A 21786-nucleotide genomic window follows, 5' to 3' on the forward strand; every position below is an offset into this window, starting at 1 on the left:
CTCTACTGCCCCCGTTACACCGTCAGCCTCGCTACAGGAGGACGTTCAGCTCCACAGCTACTCTACTGCCCCCGTTACACCGTCAGCCTCTCTACAGGAGGACGTTCAGCTCCACAGCTACTCTACTGCCCCCGTTACACCGTCAGCCTCGCTACAGGAGGACGTTCAGCTCCACAGCTACTCTACTGCCCCCGTTACACCGTCAGCCTCTCTACAGGAGGACGTTCAGCTCCACAGCTACTCTACTGCCCCCGTTACACCGTCAGCCTCTCTACAGGAGGACGTTCAGCTCCACAGCTACTCTACTGCCCCCGTTACACCGTCAGCCTCGCTACAGGAGGACGTTCAGCTCCACAGCTACTCTACTGCCCCCGTTACACCGTCAGCCTCTCTACAGGAGGACGTTCAGCTCCACAGCTACTCTACTGCCCCCGTTACACCGTCAGCCTCTCTACAGGAGGACGTTCAGCTCCACAGCTACTCTACTGCCCCCGTTACACCGTCAGCCTCTCTACAGGAGGACGTTCAGCTCCACAGCTACTCTACTGCCCCCGTTACACCGTCAGCCTCTCTACAGGAGGACGTTCAGCTCCACAGCTACTCTACTGCCCCCGTTACACCGTCAGCCTCTCTACAGGAGGACGTTCAGCTCCACAGCTACTCTACTGCCCCCGTTACACCGTCAGCCTCTCTACAGGAGGACGTTCAGCTCCACAGCTACTCTACTGCCCCCGTTACACCGTCAGCCTCGCTACAGGAGGACGTTCAGCTCCACAGCTACTCTACTGCCCCCGTTACACCGTCAGCCTCTCTACAGGAGGACGTTCAGCTCCACAGCTACTCTACTGCCCCCGTTACACCGTCAGCCTCGCTACAGGAGGACGTTCAGCTCCACAGCTACTCTACTGCCCCCGTTACACCGTCAGCCTCGCTACAGGAGGACGTTCAGCTGGTTCAGATGGAGGCTGGTCCTTTTACTCAGCTGCTGTCTGAACAAGACTTTCAGCAGAGTAAGATTCTTTGTGCCAACTGAAATTCAACATGAAGGAACATATTCTGACTTGAGAAAAATACTGCAGACAATTGCACACACACACACGCTCACACACGCACGCAGGCACACACACACTCACTTTATAACAGAATTTACTTAAATGTGATGCAGAACTAAAGTGCATGATGATAATGAATTGGTTGATGGTTGGTTGTATTCATAACTGTAAAAATGCTTGACTATAAATCAACCAAATAAGACCATAATGATGTATTTTACTACGACTGAATAAACCATGCACCATCTTGTGGTCACCAAGGAAAATACCTTCGTCTTCGTCACCATCGTTATCCGATAAATCCTCGGGCTGTTTTTTGGCATGTGCCCCTATTAACAAAGCAGGGAGAGACACAGAGAAGCACAAGAAATTCAAAATAGCATGTTTGTCAAGACAGAGAGGAGGGAAGAGGAGCTACAATACACTACATTATTTACAGTCAGGTTAGATAACAAGAAACAGTGATTGTTTACAGAACCAAGGTTTTTACTGATCTCTGGTAACTCAAGAATGATATGTTTTACTTTAGATATGAAAATAAATACACAACAGATCTGATATCAGATTTTTTTAAATACTCTTTATGTAACAACACTGTTATTGAGGGTGGACTGGCATAGAGTCATACACCACTGGTTTCACTGGCACTATGGCACAGAGTCATACACCACTGGTTTCACTGGCACTATGGCACAGAGTCATACACCACTGGTTTCACTGGCACTATGGCACAGAGTCATACACCACTGGTTTCACTGGCACTATTAAATCAGAACGTTGGATTGAATTCTACTTTGATGAAACCAAACAACACTTGTTTAGCAGATGTGCTATGAATCGTCAATGCTTAGACAGAGAGCCACAGGTGTAGGTAGGTGTATATCTGTATGTACTAGTGAGTGATAGTGTTACAGACAGATATTAAATGGGTGGCAGGTGCCACCAAGGAAACACTGTCACTTCCTATCCTGTTGTCGTGGTGCCTGACTGACTATATGTGTGTGTGTGCGCGTGCGTGCGTGCGTGTGTGCGTGTGTGTGCGTGTGTGTGTGCGTGCGTGTGTGTGTGTGCGTGTGTGTGTGTCGTGTTCGAACCATAATATGCCTTATTCTATGCAGCAGGACTGTCTGGGACTACTGTATGTGTGTATGAGCCAGCATGCATCTGCATTCACGTTCTAGACCATTCTGCCACACACACAGTGACACACGCTCTTCCTCCTCTACATGTAGACTCCACAGACTGAATCTCTGAATCTACAGTTCAGTCAATAGAACTCTCTGAATGTTAACTACATTCCCCTTCCTGCAGAGGAAAGGTTCACTGATAATAGATGGGTCTCAGAGTTAAATATGAGAAAGGTCAGAGTGTGGAAGGGGACTTAGTGAAATGTGAAATGTTGCAGTCTCTGACAATTTAGAATGCTTATATTCACTCTACCAACCCTCAAGTGGCCATTTTTCTAACCTATCAGGTTCCCATTGAGACAGCCTGTTACTGTCTCTCTCCCTTCCAGACAGCCTGTTACTGTCTCTCTACCTTCCAGACAGCCTGTTACTGTCTCTCTCCCTTCCAGACAGCCTGTTACTGTCTCTCTACCTTCCAGACAGCCTGTTACTGTCTCTCTCCCTTCCAGACAGCCTGTTACTGTCTCTCTCCCTTCCAGACAGCCTGTTACTGTCTCTCTACCTTCCAGACAGCCTGTTACTGTCTCTCCCCCTTCCAGACAGCCTGTTACTGTCTCTCTACCTTCCAGACAGCTTGTTACTGAGTCTCTCCCTTCCAGAAAGCCTGTTACTGTCTCTCTACCTTCCAGAAAGCCTGTTACTGTCTCTTTTCCTTCCAGACAGCCTGTTACTGTCTCTCTCCCTTCCAGACAGCCTGTTACTGTCTCTCTCCCTTCCAGACAGCCTGTTACTGAGTCTCTCCCTTCCAGACAGCCTGTTACTGTCTCTCTACCTTCCAGAAAGCCTGTTACTGTTTCTCTACCTTCCAGACAGCCTGTTACTGTCTCTCTACCTTCCAGAAAGCCTGTTACTGTTTCTCTCCCTTCCAGACAGCCTGTTACTGTCTCTTTACCTTCCAGACAGCCTGTTACTGTCTCTCTCCCTTCCAGACAGCCTGTTACTGTCTCTCTACCTTCCAGACAGCCTGTTACTGTTTCTCTACCTTCCAGACAGCCTGTTACTGTCTCTCTACCTTCCAGACAGCCTGTTACTGTCTCTCTACCTTCCAGACAGCCTGTTACTGTCTCTCTACCTTCCAGACAGCCTGTTACTGTCTCTCTACCTTCCAGACAGCCTGTTACTGTCTCTCTACCTTCCAGAAAGCCTGTTACTGTTTCTCTCCCTTCCAGACAGCCTGTTACTGTCTCTCTACCTTCCAGACAGCCTGTTACTGTCTCTCTACCTTCCAGACAGCCTGTTACTGTCTCTCTACCTTCCAGACAGCCTGTTACTGTCTCTCTACCTTCCAGACAGCCTGTTACTGTCTCTCTACCTTCCAGACAGCCTGTTACTGTCTCTCTACCTTCCAGACAGCCTGCTACTGTCTCTCTACCTTCCAGACAGCCTGTTACTGTCTCTCTACATTCCAGACAGCCTGTTACTGTCTCTCTACCTTCCAGACAGCCTGTTACTGTCTCTCTACCTTCCAGACAGCCTGTTACTGTCTCTCTACCTTCCAGACAGCCTGTTACTGTCTCTCTACCTTCCAGACAGCCTGTTACTGTCTCTCTACCTTCCAGACAGCCTGCTACTGTCTCTCTACCTTCCAGACAGCCTGTTACTGTCTCTCTACATTCCAGACAGCCTGTTACTGTCTCTCTACCTTCCAGACAGCCTGTTACTGTCTCTCTACCTTCCAGACAGCCGGTATCTGTCTCTGTCCGGTCGCTCCTCTTTATTCTTTCATTATTTCTCTCTCTCTCTTCCTCTGTGTGTGTGTGTGTGTGTGTGTGTGTGTGTGTGTGTGTGTGTGTGTGTGTGTGTGTGTGTGAATGCGTGCGTGCGGCGGTGCGTGCGTGCGTGCGTGCGTGCGTGCGTGCGTGTGTGTGTGTGTGTGTGTGTGTGTGTGTGTGTGTGTGTGAATGCGTGCGTGCGTGCGTGTGTGTGTGTGTGTGTGTGTGTAGTCTAGAGGTTAAGAAGCACTTTGGAAAGGACACATTAGAGAGAATGATGGAGAATGCATCTTAAAGGTTAAGCAGCCTGTTATCCACAATGTAAAGGATAGTCAAAACCCACACTGCCTCACCTCACCACAAAATAACACCAAATAAAAGACCTCCATCTTGTCTGTCTCTCTCTCTTTCCGTGTCTCTCTCTGTCTGTCTCTCTCTCGCTCTATGACTCTCTCTCTGTCTGTCTCTCTCTCTCTCTCTCTATGACTCTCTCTCTCGCTGTCTCTCTCTCTCTTAGCCTGAGGACAACAGGATGAACAGGAAGGTCTATGGGTGAATCCTGAAGTGCACCTTATTCCCCTTATAGGACTCTGGTCAAAAGTAGTGCACTACATAGGGAATAGTGTGCCATTTGTGATACAACCACAGTAAAAGCTGCCTTGTTCACTCTCTGTAAAGAGAGACAGCCTGAGGACAACAGGGTGGACAGGAAGAGCATATCTGTGTCCCAAATGGAACCCTATTCCCTTCATAGTGCACTACTTTTGACCAGGCCCATTGGGCTCTGATCAGAAGAAGTGCACTACTTAGGGAATAGGCTGCCATTTGGGGCATAGATTATATATACCAACTCTGGGGTATAGAAGCTAAACAGAATCCCTCTGATAACGGCCAGTATAACATCACTGGTACACATTAACGACATGAAGCTTCATTCCACATATATTTTACGATCAAAGAAGACAACCAGTAAAATGACTAATATGTTACAACTGAGACTACTGAGTCCCCAGCAGGGCTTTCCATCTCTTAGTTACTGTCTGTCTGTCCGTCCGCCCGTCTGTCTGTCTCCTCTCTTCTCCAGGTTGGACTAAATAAAGGATATAACAGAGATATTGAGCCTTGGGTTGACTGTTGAAGCAGTGTGTGTGTGTGTGTGTGTGTGTGTGTGTGTGTGTGTGTGTGTGTGTGTGTGTGTGTGTGTCAGAGGAGAAGAGACGCGGCAGCAGGGGGCTGTGAATGGTTGTTTCCTGCCTAAGCTGTGTCTTGCATCTCAAGTCAGAGTTAATGAGGTGGCTACTGGCTTAGGCTGAGGCTAGCTTCCCGAATTACACCCTATCCCCTATATATAGTCAATTACTTTTAGTGCACTAAAAAGGGAACAGGTGGCAATTTGGGACAGTTCCTGAGGCTAGAGTGCTAACTAGAGTCACAAGCTGACCATGACAAATTGTAAGCATCCCAAATTACACCCTATTGGCATTGTTATCTGGTCAAAAGTAGTGTACTACAGTGAGGGGAAAAAGTATTTGATCCCCTGCTGATTTTGTACGTTTGCCCACTGATAAAGAAAGGATCAGTCTATACTTTTAGTGGTAGGTTTATTTGAACAGTGAGAGACAGAACAACAACAAAAATCCAGAAAAACGCATGTCAAAAATGTTATAAATTGATTTGCATTTTAATGAGCAAAATAAATATTTGACCCCCTCTCAATCAGAAAGATTTCTGGCTCCCAGGTGTCTTTTATACAGGTAACGAGCTGAGATTAGGAGCATACTCTTAAAGGGAGTGCTCCTAACCGCAGCTTGTTACCTGTAAAAAAGACACCTGTCCACAGAAGCAATCAATCAATCAGATTCCAAACTCTCCACCATGGCTCTCCAAGGATGTCAGGGACAAGATTGTAGACCTACACAAGGCTGGAATGGGCTACAAGACCATCACCAAGCAGCTTGGTGAGAAGGTGACAACATTTGGTGTGATTATTCGCAAATGGAAGAAACACAAAAGAACTGTCAATCTCCCTCAGCCTGGGGCTCCATGCAAGATCTCACCTCGTGGGGTTGCAATGATCATGAGAACGGTGAGGAATCAGCCCAGAACTACACGGGAGGATCTTGTCAATGATCTCAAGGCAGCTGGGACCATAGTCACCAAGAAAACAATTGGTAACACACTACACCGTGAAGGACTGAAATCCTGCAGCGCCCACAAGGTCCCCCTGCTCAAGAATACATATACATGCCCTTTGCCAATGAACATCTGAATGATTCAGAGGACAACTGGTGAAAGTGGTGTGGTCAGATGAGACCAAAATGGAGCTCTTTGGCATCAACTCAACTCGCCGTGTTTGGAGGAGGAGGAATGCTGCCTATGACTCCAAGAACACCATCTCCACCGTCAAACATGGAGGTGGAAACATTATGCTTTGGGGGTGTGTTTCTGCTAAGGGGACAGGACAACTTCACCGCATCAAAGGGACGATGGACGGGGCCATGTACCGTCAAATCTTGGGTGAGAATCTACTTCCCTCAGCCAGGGCATTGAAAATGGGTCGTGGATGGGTATTGCAGCATGACAATGACCCAAAACACACGGCAAAGGCAACAAAGGAGTGGCTCAAGAAGAAGCACAATAAGGTCCTGGAGTGGCCTAGCCAGTCTCTAGACCTTAATCCCATAGAACATCTGTGGAGGGAGCTGAAGGTTCGAGTTGCCAAATGTCAGCCTCGAAACCTTAATGACTTGGAGAAGATCTGCAAAGAGGAGTGGGACAAAATCCCTCCTGAGATGTGTGCAAACCTGGTGGCCAACTACAAGAAACGTCTGACCTCTGTGACTGCCAACAAGGGTTTTGCCACCAAGTACTAAGTCATGTTTTGCAGAGGGGTCAAATACTTATTTCATTAAAATGCAAATCATTTTATAACATTTTTGACATGTGTTTTTCTGGATTTTTTTGTTGTTGTTATTCTGTCTCTCACTGTTCAAATAAACCTACCATTAAAATTATAGACTGATCATTTCTTTGTAACTGGGCAAACGTACAAAATCAGCAGGGGATCAAATACTTTTTTCCCCCACTGTATGTAGGGAATAGGGTGTCATTTGGGAGACGGCCATTGGAACTGAAATGGCTAACCACTTCCCCATTCAGTCCCTGACACATTTATACTGAAGTTTCTCCTCAGCCTCATCAGAACAGGGGAGAGAGGACATCTGTTCTCCACTACAACCTCATCAGAACAGGGGAGAGGGGACATCTATTCCCCACTACAACCTCCTCAGAACAGGGGAGAGGGGACATCTATTCCCCACTACAACCTCATCAGAACAGGGGAGAGGGGACATCTATTCCCCACTACAACCTCATCAGAACAGGGGAGAGGGGACATCCACTCCCCCCTACAACCTCATCAGAACAGGGGAGAGGGCACATCCACTCCCCCCTACAACATCCAACATCCACTCCCCCCTCCTTTCCTATATCTCTTTCCCTCTCTCTCTAATTCTCTATCTCCTCTTTCTCTCTCCAGGCAGGCAGGGTTGAGTGTGAGTGGGCCAGCCAAAGGGATTTTCATGCTGCGATAGTGTCGGCCATGGCCCAGACACAGTCTAATGGGGATTGGGCCTCTTTTGCAGTTTTCATAGCTCTCTGACAAACCTAGGTCAGCAGCTGGAAAATAAACAGCATTTTTTTCTGTGGCATTTTCACAGGCAGTGGCATTCTCTCTCTCTCGCTCTCTCTCCCTCTCCCTCACTCTCTCTCTCTTTCTCACTCACTCCATCTCTCTTTCTATCTCTCGGTCACTTTCTCTCTCTCGCTCTCTCTCTCTCTCTCTCTCTCTCTCTCTCAATTAAATTCAAGGGGCTTAATTGGCATGAGAAACATATGTTAACATTGCCAAAGCAAGTGAAGTAGATAATATACAAAAGTGAAATAAACAATAAATATGAACAGTAAACATTACACTCACAGAAGTTCCAAAAGAATAAAGACAGGTCAAATGTCATATTATGTGTATATATACAGTGTTGTAATGATGTGCAAATGGTTAAAGTACAAAAGGGAAAATAAATTAACATAAATATGGGTTGAACTTACAATGGTGTTTGTTCTTCATTGGTTGACCTTTGTGGCAACAGGTCACATATTTTGCTGCTGTGATGGCACACCGTGGAAATTCACGCAGTAGACATGGGAGTTTATCAAAATCGGGTTTGTTTTCAATTTTTTTGTGGATCTGTGTAATCTGAGGGAAATATGTGTCTCTAATATGGTCTTACATTTTTGCAGGAGGTTCGGAAGTACAGCTCAGTTTCCACCTCATTTTGTGGGCAGTGTGCACATAGCCTGTCTTCTCTTGAGAGCCAGGTCTGCCTACGGTGGCCTTTCTCAATAGCAAGGCTATGCTCACTGAGTCTGTACATAGTCAAAGCTTTTCTTAAGTTTGGGTCAGTCACAGTGGTCAGGTATTCTGTTTAGGGCCAAATAGCATCTTAGTTTGCTCTGTTTTTTTTATAATTCTTTCCAATGTGTCATGCAATTATCTTTTTGTTTTCTCATGATTTTTTGGGGTCTAATAGTGTTGCTGTCCTGGGGCTCTGTGGGATCTGTTTGTGTTTGTGAACAGAGCCCCAGGACCAGCTTGCTTAGGGGACTCATCTCCAGGTTCATCTCTCTGTAGGTGATGGCTTTGTTATGGAAGGTTTGGGTATCACTTCCTTTTAGGTGTTTGTAGAATTTAACAGCTCTTTTCTGGATGCAGAGTCTCAATTTTGTGTTTGTCCCATTTTGTGAAGTAGTGGTTGGTGAGCGGACCCCAGACCTCACAAACCATAAAGGACAATGGCTTCCATAACTGATTCAAGTATTGTAGCCAGATCCTAATTGGTATGTCGAATTTTATGTTCCTTTTGATGGCATAGAATGCCCTTCTAGCCTTGTCTCTCAGATCGTTCACAGCTTTGTGGAAGTTACCTGTGGCGCTGATGTTTAGGCAGTGGTATGTATAGTTTTTTGTGTGCTCTTGGGCAACGGTGTCTAGATGGAATTTGTATTTGTGGTCCTGGCGACTGGACCTTTTTTGGAACACCATTATTTTGGTCTTACTGAGATTTACTGTCAGGGCCCAGGTCTGGCAGAATCTGTGCAAAAGATCTAGGTGCTGCTGTAGGCCCTCCTTGGTTGGTGACAGAAGCACCAGATCATCAGCAAACAGTAGACATTTGACTTCAGTTTCTAGTAGGGTGAGGCCGGGTGCTGCAGACTTTTCTAGTGCCCTCGTCAATTAGTTGATATATATGTTGAAGAGGGTGGGGCTTAAGCTGCATCTCTGTCTCACCCCTCGGCCCTGTGGGAGGAAATGTGTGTGTTTTTTTCCTATTTTAACTGCACATTTGTTGTTTGTGTACATGGATTTTATAATGTCGTATGTTTTTCCACCAACACCACTTTCCATCAATTTGTATAGCAGACCCTTGTGCCAAATTGAGTCAGAGGCTTTTTTGAAATCAACAAAGCATGAGAAGACTTTGCCTTTATTTTGGTTTGTTTGTTTGTCCATAAGGGTGTGCAGGGTTAATACGTGGTCTGTCATACGATAATTTGGTAAAAACACAATTTGACATTTACTCAGTACATTATTTACACGGGGAAATGTACAAGTCTGCTGTTGATGATAATGCAGAGGATTTTCCCAAAGTTGCTGTTGACGCATATCCCACGGTAGTTATTGGGGTCAAATTTGTCTCCACCTTTGTGGATTGGGGTGATCAGTCCATGGTTCCAAATAATGGGGAAGATGCCAGAGCTAAGGATGATGTTAAAGAGTTTTAGTATAGCCAATTGGAATTGGTTGTCTGTATATTTTATAATTTCATTGAGGATTCCATCAACACCACAGGCCTTTTTGGGTTGGAGGGTCTTTATTTTGCCCTGTAGTTCATTCAAGGTAATTGGAGAATCCAGTGGGTTCTGGTAGTCTTTAAAGATTTGTATTTGATAATGTATATGTTTTTGCTGTTTGTTCTTTGTTATAGAGCCAAAAAGATTGGAGAAGTAATTTACCCATACATCTCCATTTTGGATGGATAATTCTTCGTGTTCTTGTTTGTTTCGTGTTTTCCAATTTTCCCAGAAGTGGTTAGAGTCTACGGATTCTTCAATTACATTGAGCTGATTTCTGATGTGCTGTTCCTTCTTCTTCCGTAGTGTATTTCTGTATTGTTTTAGTGATTCACCATAGTGAAGACTCAGGTTTTCTGGGTCTCTATGTTTTTGGTTGGACAGGTTTCTCAATTTCTTTCTTAGGTTTTTGCATTCTTCATCAAACCATTTGTCAGTGTTGTTCACTTTCTTTGGTTTTCTGTTTGACATTTTTAGATTAGATAGGGAAGCTGAGGTGTCAAATATACTGTTAACATTTTCTACTGCCATATTTACACCTTCACTATTACAGTGGAACGTTTTGTCCAGGATGTTGTCTAGAAGGGATTGAATTTGTTGTTGCCCAATTGGTTTTTGGTAGGTTTTCACACTACATTCCTTCCATCTATAGCATTTTTTAATATTGCTCTGGCTTTTATGCCTGATGATTGAGTATTGCTCTGTTCAAGTAGACTCTGATTTTGCTGTGGTCTGATAGGGGTGTCAGTGGGCTGACTGTGAACACTCTGAGAGACTCTGGATTGAGGTCAGTGATAAAGTAGTCTACAGTACTACTGCCAAGAGATGAGCTATAGGTGTACCTACTGTAGGAGTCCCCTCGAAGCCTACCATTGACTATGTACATACCCAGCGTGTGACAGAGCTGCAGGAGTTGTGACCCGTTTTTGTTGGTTGAATGTTGTCATAGTTGTGGCTAGGGGTCATATGAGGGAGGGAATGCTGTCACCTCCAGGCAGGCGTTTGTCCTCCTGTGTTCTGAGGGTGTCAGGTTCTTGTCCGGTTCTGGCATTTAGGTCGCCGCAGACTAGTACATGTCCCTGGGTTCTCCCTCCAGGATGGAGAACCAGTCTTCATTAAAGTATGGGGATTCTAGTGGGGGGAAATAAACTCAGCAAAAAAAGAAACTTCCTCTCACAGTCAACTGCGTTTATTTTCAGCAAACTTACCATGTGTAAATATTTATATGAACATAACAAGATTCAACAACTAAGACATAAACTGAACAAGTTCCACAGACATGTGACTAACAGAAATGGAATAATGTGTCCCTGAACAAAGGGGGGGTCAAAATCAAAAGTAACAGTCAGTATATGTTGTGGCCACCAGCTGCATTAAGTACTGCCGTGCATCTTCTCTTTATGGACTGCACCAGATTTGCCAGTTCTTGCTGTCAGATGTTACCCCACTCTTCCACCAAGACACCTGCAAGTTCCCGGACATTTTTGGGGGAATGGCCCTAGCCCTCACCCTCCGATCCAACAGGTCCCAGACGTGCTCAATGGGATTGAGATCCGGGCTCTTCGCTGGCCATGGCAGAACACTGACATTCCTGTCTTGCAGGAAATCACGCACAGAACGAGCAGTATGGCTGGTGGCATTATCATGCTGGAGGGTCATGTCAGGAGGAGCCTGCAGGACGGGTATCACATGAGGGAGGAGGATGTCTTCCCTGTAATGCACAGCGTTGAGATTGCCTGCAATGACAACGAGCTCAGTCCGATGATGCTGTGACACACCGCCCCAGACCATGACGGACCCTCCACCTCCAAATCAATCCTGCTCCAGAGTACAGGCCTCGGTGTAACGCTCATTCCTTTGACGATAAACACGAATCCGACCATCACTCCTAGTTAGACAAAACCGCGACTCGTCAGTGAAGAGCACTTTTTGTCTGGTCCAGCGACGGTGGGTTTGTGCCCATAGGCGACGTTGTTGCCGGGGATGTCTGGTGAGGACCTGCCTTACAACAGGCCTACAAGCCCTCATTCTAGCCTCTCTCAGCCTATTGTGGACAGTCTGAGCACTGATGGAGGAATTTTGCATTCCTGGTGTAATTTGGGCAGTTGTTGTTGCCATCTTGTACCTGTCCCACAGGTGTGATGTTCGGATGTACCGATCCTGTGCAGGTGTTGTTACATGTGGTCTGCCACTGCGAGGGCGATCAGCTGTCCGTCCTGTCTCCCAGTAGTGCTGTCTTAGGCGTCTCACAGTACGGACATCGCAATTTATTGCCCTGGCCACATCTGCAGTCCTCATGCCTACTTGCAGCATGTCAAAGGCACGTTCACGCAGATGAGCAGGGACTCTGGGCATCTTTCTTTTGGTGTTTTTCAGAGTCAAGTAGAAAGGCCTCTTTAGTGTCCTAAGTTATCATAGCTGTCACCTTAATTGCCTACCATCTGTAAGCTGTTAGTGTCTTAAGGACCGTTCCACAGGTGTATGTTCATTAATTGTTTATGGTTCATTGAACAAGCATGGAAAACAATGTTTAAACCCTTTACAATGAAGATCTGTGTAGTTATTTCCATTTTTACAAATTATCTTTGAAAGACAGAGTCCTGAAAAAGAGACAATTATTTTTTGCTGAGTTTAGGTCGTACACAGGAGGATATTTCTCTCTTTCTCTCTCTCTCTCTCTCTCTCTCTACCTCTCTACCTCTCTCTACCTCTCTCTCTCTCTCTCTCTACCTCTCTCAATCTCTTTCTCCCTCACTCCCTCTCTCTCTCTCTCTCTCGTAGTCCCTATCTCTATATCTCTCTATTTCTCCTTCCCTGCGGCTGGTATAATCTTGTGACAGGTTTCAGACCTGCATGTGAATGGCAGTCGAGTGTACCGAAAAATCAAGGACAGGACTTGAAAATGCTTTTTTTCTCCACTTCTCTCAACCTGTCTGATGAAAGAGGTTAAACTAGGACAGAGAGGCTAATGTGTCCTGTATGCCTCTCAAAAATCTCTGACACCATCTGAAGAACAGTGAACTCCATGGCAGATCTATTTAAAAGCTCACCTGCACTGGCTACTCACATTGGAACTGCACGTTTATAATAAAGGCATAAACAGCTAAACAGCTAATGCCATGGTAATGCACCATATAAGGGAATGGGGTGTCATTGGAGACACATAATGAACACAGCACCAGAGGATGTAAAAAACAAACAACAAGTTTTATACTTCTTCATTATACCATTAAACTCACTTCATGAAGGAGCGCCCTGGGTTTTAATAGGTCTCTGCTAAAGTCCAGTAATTAATGAAATTAGCTACCAGTATAGAGGAAGTCTTTCACACAGTAACCCTCATCTCTGTCTGTCTGTCTGTCTGTCTGTCTGTCTGTCTGTCTGTCTGTCTGTCTGTCTGTCTGTCTGTCTGTCTGTCTGTCTGTCTGTCTGTCTGTCTGTCTGTCTGTCTGTCTGTCTGTCTGTCTGTCTGTCTGTCTGTCTGTCTGTCTGTCTGTCTGTCTGTAGCCAATCTAGCAGGGAATCAAAGGGATATTTGACGCTATGGATCGATGTCTCTGCCCCTCATTAAACCTCTCCTCAGTTCAGTTACCCTCACAGAGAGAGAGAAAATGAGCTATACATAATGGAGATCTTGAGGGTCTCTCTCTCTCTCTCTCTGTAAGGCTATATGTAATTAATCATTTGAAAAATACTAATGCACACACACACACACACACACACACACACACACACACACACACACACACACACACACACACACACACACACACACACACACACACACACACACACACACACACACACACACACTCTGTAGCCCAAATGCTGATGTTGCATGTTCAGTCTCCTCCACATGACCTTTGCCCATACCTGGACATTACAGTGCACCAGCCAGCGGTGGAATAACTAAGGAAGGTCATGTGTTGTATGTATCAACACTCGATGACGCCCTGGTCACCGCGAGAGTCACAAAAGACTTCTGTACTGAAACATGACAAACATTTCTGTTCAGACACTAGAGAAACCTTGATCTTAGAACAGGTTATTGTACGGTTTTCCACTTTCTGAGGCCTTTCTCTCTCTCTCTCTCTCTCTCTCTCTCTGTCTGAAGCCTTCTCCCTCCCTCCCTATCTCTCTCTCTCTCTCTCTCTCTCTCTCTCTCTCCTCTCTCTCTCTCTCTCTCTCTCTCTCTGTCTGTCTGAAGCCTCTCTCTCTCTCTCTCTCTCTCTCTCTCTCTCTCTCTCTCTCCTTCTCTATATTCTGGGTTAAGACAGACAGACCTGGCTTTTATTCACAATGGGTGGTGAGGTTTCTCTGTCTATAATAGGCAGGTGCACTATGAATAATACAAGTGTGTTGGCAGGAGTTTTAGCAGCTATTCTTAAAACAGCTCCAATGGTGCTTGAAGATTCTGAACAAAAATAAAACTATATCATGTTTTGTGTGCAGTGATGGAAAGGTTATGCCAGTGTTGAGTGGTTTCATCATACTATAGCCATCTTATAGTTTGGCTCAAATATATTAAGTAGCTATTATGTATTTTCAATGTAATTATACATTCGCTTTTCTCCATACATCATTTTCTTTTAATTATTGTCTAGGGATGCTGAACTGGCCCTGAACTCATTCAATTGAGCGCTGAAAAATGTGACAAAGGCGATTCGTGACGCGCTCCAATCACGACTGCTTATTGTTGCTTGGCAACGATCATACAACCATTGTATCGGGAGCCTAATGCCGCGCTTCTTCCTCAGAATGAATCATAGTGTACCTCTTGAGGATACATGTTCATAAAGAGATTGAAGCTTCACAATATAGCTGTGATAATTAAAGGTTTTGTAGATACCAACAGATCCCTGGTGGGTGTATGACTCTGTTCCACGATAAAGGTCCTACAGTTAGAAAAGCATTTCAATGTTCATAACTTCATACACAACTGACACATATATTACTGATTACTGTACAATTACTAAGAAAGTAACAGGAGTGACAGAAACTGAAACACAATCAACATGTTCTGTCCTATTGTATAAATGTACTGCATGTACTATCATGTCATTCTAGAATGTACTGCGTGGACTATCATGTCATTCTAGAATGTACTTCATGGACTATCATGTCATTCTAGAATGTACTTCATGAACTATCATGTCATTCTAGAATGTACTACATGGACTATCATGTCATTCTAGAATGTACTGCATGGACTATCATGTCATTCTAGATTGTACTGCATGGACTATCATGTCATTCTAGAATGTACTGTGTGGACTATCATGTCATTCTAGAATGTACTGTGTGGACTATCATGTCATTCTAGATTGTACTGCATGGACTATCATGTCATTCTAGAATGTACTGCATGGACTATCATGCCATTCTAGAATGTACTGTGTGGACCATCATGTCATTGTAGAATGTACTTCATGGACTATCATGTCATTCTAGAATGTACTTCATGGACTATCATGTCATTCTAGAATGTACTGCGTGGACTATCATGTCATTCTAGAATGTACTGCGTGGACTATCATGTCATTCTAGAATGTACTGCGTGGACTATCATGTCATTCTAGAATGTACTGCGTGGACTATCATGTCATTCTAGAATGTACTGTGTGGACTATCATGTCATTCTAGAATGTACTGTGTGGACTATCATGTCATTCTAGAATGTACTGCATGGACTATCATGTCATTCTAGAATGTACTGCATGGACTATCATGTCATTCTAGAATGTACTGCATGGACTATCATGTCATTCTAGAATGTACTGCATGGACTATCATGTCATTCTAGAATGTACTGCATGGACTATCATGTCATTCTAGATTCCCATTGTTGTAAAAGGAATGACCTGATTTGATGGTGACTATCCTTACACTCACTCCTTCTAGAGCAAAATGATGACTAAAGCAAATTATTTAATCAACATATTTGCTTAAGTTTAAAAAAGTTTGCATTATGAGAAGCTTTCAACATACTATAGCACAAAATAATTATACATGCTGTATATCCATGCATTAGATTAAAAACTTAACAAACATGTTGAAGTAGAACAATTTAAACTGTCACAGCAACCCTTTCCATTTCAATGAGCTAGAAGATTACAGCTCTAGTGTTTAAAAGGATGCTGAGACGCTTTGCAAAACACCAAGCACATCCCAAATCAAACCCTATTCCCTAAATAGTGTCCTTCTTTTGACCAGAGCCCTATGGAAGTAGTGCACTATATGGGGAATAGGGTGTCATTTAAGAAGCACCCACAGTCACCCCTTCAGCACAATGATATGTCACAAAATCAACATATCAAACATATGATAAACTATTTCCTCATTACAAAACATGAGGAAGTTAATTGAAAATGTTTCCAAGTGGAGTTTGAATATTAAAGCAATATTTCTGTGTGTGTTCTACTACTGGGACTAATTCAGAAACGCATGTTGGGGCCACGTCTGTCTCAAAATGAATTGGTTTACTAAAGTGAGCGGGAGTGTATGTGTGTGTGTGTGTGTGTGTGTGTGTGTGTGTGTGTGTGTGTGTGTGTGTGTGTGTGTGTGTGTGTGTGTGTGTGTGTGTGTGTGTGTGTGTGTCTGTAAGATCACTAGGTGGGGCTAATGGCAGAGCTTCCTGCCTCTCAAATGTAATGTTTCCGAGATTTCCGACTGCTTAAACTAACAGAACGTTAGATTTAATATCAGCTTTAATATTAAGGCTTCTGATAATTACAATGTTTGTAGGTGAATTAACTGGCTTTTGGCAACTGTAGGGGGGACAGAGTTTACTGAATTTACAGAAAACCAAAGCAAAGAGTAGCTATATTGACCATGATTTGCATCCATTTTCTGTAATGAAAGTAACATCGACACTTTGTAATACAACGTTTGTATGAATTCCAAGAGGGGTAATGAGTCTAATCCAATATATCTCCATGATGCATCTTTCTCTCTACAGGAGAATATTTGCTTGTTGTGAGTTATGACTTGCAGACAGAACTTGTCCTCATCCCAAATGGCACCCTATAGGCCCTGGTTAAACGTAGTGCACTACCCTATGGGTCCTGGTTAAACGTAGTGCACTACCCTATGGGTCCTGGTTAAACGTAGTGCACTACCCTATAGGCCCTGGTCGAACGTAGTGCACTACCCAAAGAGCCCTGGTCAACAGTAGTACACTACAAAGGGAACAGGGTGCCATTTGGAACGGATTCCTCGACTGTTATGTGAAAATGTAATCAACAGCCTGGGCCTCAAATGCTTTCTCTTCTTGTCCCTTTGACAAATTCTTCCAATAAGCCAAAGTCTTTAAACTCCTGAAGTTCCTCTCATTCCAACCCTGATTTAGTTTTACATAACTTTAAAAGGGGCAATCCGGGATTTGAAAAACAACAATATATTTGTTTTAAGTTGGAGAAAAAAAGGGATGCACCAATCACAGATCGCCCCTTTAACTCTGATTTGTGTTACATGACTTTAAATTGGCCGTTCTGATTCTGATTGAATCAGCCTTGTTATTTCCATTCAGAAGAATTGATCTGTTTGCCGTTGTGATTTAGCCTGGAAGGCTGCAATTACTAATGGATGGCCCAATGTTATCCACATTGTCATGTTTGAATTGGTTTTGATGATCAATTATGTTGTTAAGCTGTGTGTCAAATAAAATACATTGCTTTCATATAAAAAGCAACTTTACTGATGAAAAATAAGTACAAAAGCATTCAATCTTCATGGACATCATTTTACTTTCCATTTATCTCTTTAACACACACACACACACACACACACACACACCACACACACACACACACACACACACACACACACACACACGTTCACGTTAATGAGAACTGTAGGTCCCCTGCTCCTCCCAGTGAACAGTTTGATTTGAGGGTTGATAGGTGCTGAAATCTCGCTGGATTTAGAGAAGAGGCATTTTCTCTCCTGTCTCATTCTCTTTCACTCCCACCGTGTTGTCTGTCTTACATACCTCCTTTTCTACACATTTTCTTGTTGGGTTTCCTGGCACATTCCTTGGATATTCTTTTGACTGTAAAATAAATAAAAAAAACTACAAAATAACAGAAAGCTCTTGAAAAGACCTGGAAGGTGACATGCAACAACTTCAGATTTAGCCAAACCCACCCTCCCAACCCTCCCCATCTCCGCATCTCCCCATCCCCCCCCCCCTCTCTCCCTCCCTCATCAACAACAACGACAGAGGGTCTGTCCAGAGAGTAACTGGGGGTGTTTCTGCAGAAATATTCCAAAATGGTGGAATGAATTTGCTGCACTTTGGAACACAAGAAGCCCATATTCACATGCACTTCTATATAAGACCCCTTACCACCACACAGGTGCTTCAGAGTTAGACTGGACTTTCCGTTCCAGCACATTTCCAACAGTATTTGTTGTTCATATTAAGATTAAATTGTATGCAATATTTTGTATCATTATGATACTGGGACCATTTACAATTTCAAGCTTTGCTGTGTGGGTCTTAATGGATTGAAATGTAGGTCTTCAGTCAAAATATTGTATTATTTTGTCTGTTGCACCTGTAATCTATAGTTTGCAAAGACTGCAAAGACAAATGCTAGATAAGAATAGGAAAGTAAGGGGTCTTACATGGTCTAGTCTGATGCCACAGGCCTCGAGTGTACCAGAATATTTCACCAACCAACCCTACAGAAAATCATTGTCTAATAGCTCATAGTTAATCATATTATCCCCAGAACACTCACGACAGTAAGGGAAGGGAGTGCACCAAGGTACAGTACTAGGCCCAATCTGTTTCAACTAATGATTGGTTTTTCAGGCATTTTATGTAATATTTTGTCTTTTTGGAGTGTTATTTTTTAATCAACACAAAGAGAAAACTCAAACAGTGGCATGGAAAGGGAGAGTTGATGAAAATAGATGTCTGCCATGGAAGATCAAGTCAGAATGAGGAGGCTGGAGATGGTGGTGGTGGAGGACACAGACACAGCATGCACAGGGAGGACAACACGACATGCTCCACACACACCACAGTAGCGACACACAGTCTCAGAGAGAGATAGAAAAGACAAGACATAAAAAGAGTTTGGTTTTGTTCTCGTATACCCGACCCACTCACCATCCTCCGTTGGAACGTAGATGTTTAGATACAAACAGTCCTCGTTTTGATCCTGTATGTAAGAGGCCACTATATCCAGGCTGAAGGAGAACCATATGGGCATCATAATTTCTGGCACGGCGTTGTGAATATTCTGGGGGCAAACGGGGGCAAAGTGGGTGGCGTTCTTTATCCCCGACCAGGAGGAGGGCGGCTCGGGGGGCAAGAAGCGTTTCTCCCCCACTGGGGAGGCTGCATACGGGACCCCCAAATACTGGTCCACTGGTCCCAGTATCTCACTGGGTAGGGGCACTCTCACCCCTCGGAGTTTCCCATACTGCGTGTTCACAGTGGGGTGGTAGGCCTGGCCTCGGACGCCCACCAAGCACCAGGAAAAAGTTAAGATCCAGAAAGACGTGATGCTGAGGCTGGAGATGGAGTTGGGTATGTGGGCACCATGCCAGTCTCCATGGTCCTGATGCTGAGAGGAGAGGAGACGGTTTCTCCTTGGCGAAAACCACATGGTCCGTCTGACTAAGTCTCAGCAACGACTGCAAGTCACCAACATACACTTCGGGTCTCCTACCTGGCTCACAAGCCTTTCTTTTCCTCTCCCTGTCTTCCCCTATCTTCCCCAGTCTTCCCCAGTCTTCCCCTATTTTCCCCAGTCTTCCCCAGTCTTCCCCTATTTTCCCCAGTCTTCCCCAGTCTTCCCCTATTTTCCCCAGTCTTCCCCAGTCTTCCCCTATTTTCCCCTGTTTTCCCCTGTCTCCCCGTTTTCCCGTCTTCCCCTGTCTTCCCTTCGCCCTGTAATCCCGTCTCTCAGCCCAACAGTCCAGCACCCATAGATCTACTTATCAGTCTGGATAAAGGAGCTGAGCAGATAAAACAGAAAAGTACAAAATAAAAAGTTGCGTTATTTCCTTTCTTTACGGTCTTCATTCACTGTCCTCTCCTCGTCTCGTCAGATCTTCCATCTCATACCTGCTGAAGAGAAAAAAGAGGATAGGAAAATGTATGACAATCTCCAGAGAGACAGACAAACAGAAATGCTTTCATTTCTTTTATTCACTCATGTTTTATTGACTGGTAGAGAGGTCTTTTCTGTCCTGATATAAACCAGAAGACATAAACATGACAGTGCACTTACCCATGCTATCAATCTACACAATCAAGGGCTCGCCGAGTCGCTGGGGTAAAGTGTTGCACAACTTAGTCACAGAACGTTTCCTGATATAAAGCCTAGCTATTGAAAGATTAACATGGCAATGAGCACACTACAAAAATGGCCCTAACATGTCTCCATCTCACATAACACACAAAATACATACCAAAGGAACATTATATAACTGTTTAGAAAAAGATAAATCACTACAAACCTACACTATCAACAGTTTTGAATGACTTCCAATAACATTCCTCAACCTCCCCTCCTCAACTCCCCCTCTTCCTAGACTCCCCTCCTTAACCCCCTCCTCAAACCCCTCCTCACCCCCTCACTCCTCAACCTCCCAACTCCTCAAACCCCCCTCTTCAACTCACCCCTCCTCCTAGTCCCCCCTCTTCAAATCCCTCCTCATCACCCCTCCTCCTCAACACCAACATCAACCCCCCTCCTCCTCAACCCCCTCCTCCTAGCCCCCCCTGGCCCAGCTCAGCCTCAGTGGCTTGCAGCTAGCTAAATAGAGCAGGCAGGAGCACTGTCCAATAACAGTAGAGAGAGAAATAAAGCCAGGAGTTTAGAGGATATTGCATTCCAAAATGACTGTAAATGATTTATAATGTACCAGCAGGCGTCAGGCACACTAACCACTCAGGGAAAAGCAATCAGGACGTTCCTTAAGGTGCCGTTATCACTCTGAAGACCCATAGACACAGGCATGATTCACACACACACACACACACACACACACACACACACACACACACACACACACACACACACACACACACACACACACACACACACACACACACACACACACACACACACACACACACACACACACACACAAACACACACACACAATGTAGACACACATGACACAGGATCAGTGAAAAGCCAATTGGAACAGTATATTTCTCCCCCCTCCTCACCCTGTTGAACACCCTACCTCTCTCCTCCCCTCCTCACCCTGTTAAACACCCTACCTCTCTCCTCCCCTCCTCACCCTGTTAAACACCCTACCTCTCTCCTCCCCTCCTCACCCTGTTAAACACCCTACCTCTCTCCTCCCCTCCTCACCCTGTTAAACACCCTACCTCTCTCCTCCCCCTCCTCACTCTGTTAAACACCCTACCTCTCTCCTCCCTCCTCCCCACCCTGTTGAACACCCTACCTCTCTCCTCCCCCCTCCTCACCCTGTTAAACACCCTACCTCTCTCCTCCCCCCTCCTCACCCTGTCAAACACCCTACCTCTCTCCTCCCCTCCTCACCCTGTTAAACACCCTACCTCTCTCCTCCCCTCCTCCCCTCCTCACCCTGTTAAACACCCTACCTCTCTCCTCCCCCCTCCTCACCCTGTTAAACACCCTACCTCTCTCCTCCCCTCCTCACCCTGTTAAACACCATACCTCTCTCCTCCCCCCCCTACACTGTTGAACACCCTACCTCTCTCCTCCCCTCCTCACCCTGTTAAACACCCTACCTCTCTCCTCCCCCCTCCTCACCCTGTTAAACACCCTACCTCTCTCCTCCCCTCCTCACCCTGTTAAACACCCTACCTCTCTCCTCCCCTCCTCCCCTCCTCACCCTGTTAAACACCCTACCTCTCTCCTCCCCCCTCCTCACCCTGTTAAACACCCTACCTCTCTCCTCCCCCTCCTC

At 45.0% G+C, this 21786-nt stretch overlaps 1 protein-coding gene across 2 annotated transcripts in view; it reads right to left on the reverse strand.

Moving 5' to 3' along the window:
* The window catches only part of LOC106592156 (neuroligin-3), a 587284-nt gene that overhangs the window by 301326 nt on the left and 264172 nt on the right, over positions 1–21786 (reverse strand). The window contains exons 2-4 of one of the 2 annotated variants that reach the window (XM_045724151.2): positions 18980–19945; positions 17852–17911; positions 1322–1381 (exon numbers count right to left, since the gene is read on the reverse strand). In XM_045724151.2, coding sequence (XP_045580107.1) covers positions 1322–1381; positions 17852–17911; positions 18980–19481 — 622 coding nt within the window. In that variant the 5' untranslated portion in view covers positions 19482–19945. The remainder of the gene's footprint in view (positions 1–1321; positions 1382–17851; positions 17912–18979; positions 19946–21786) is intronic. The other variant, XM_045724149.2, reaches the window with a different exon arrangement.

The sequence above is a fragment of the Salmo salar genome, chromosome 09 (assembly GCF_965601325.2).
Source record: "Salmo salar chromosome 09, fSalSal1, whole genome shotgun sequence".
NCBI classification, from domain to species: Eukaryota; Metazoa; Chordata; class Actinopteri; order Salmoniformes; family Salmonidae; genus Salmo; species Salmo salar.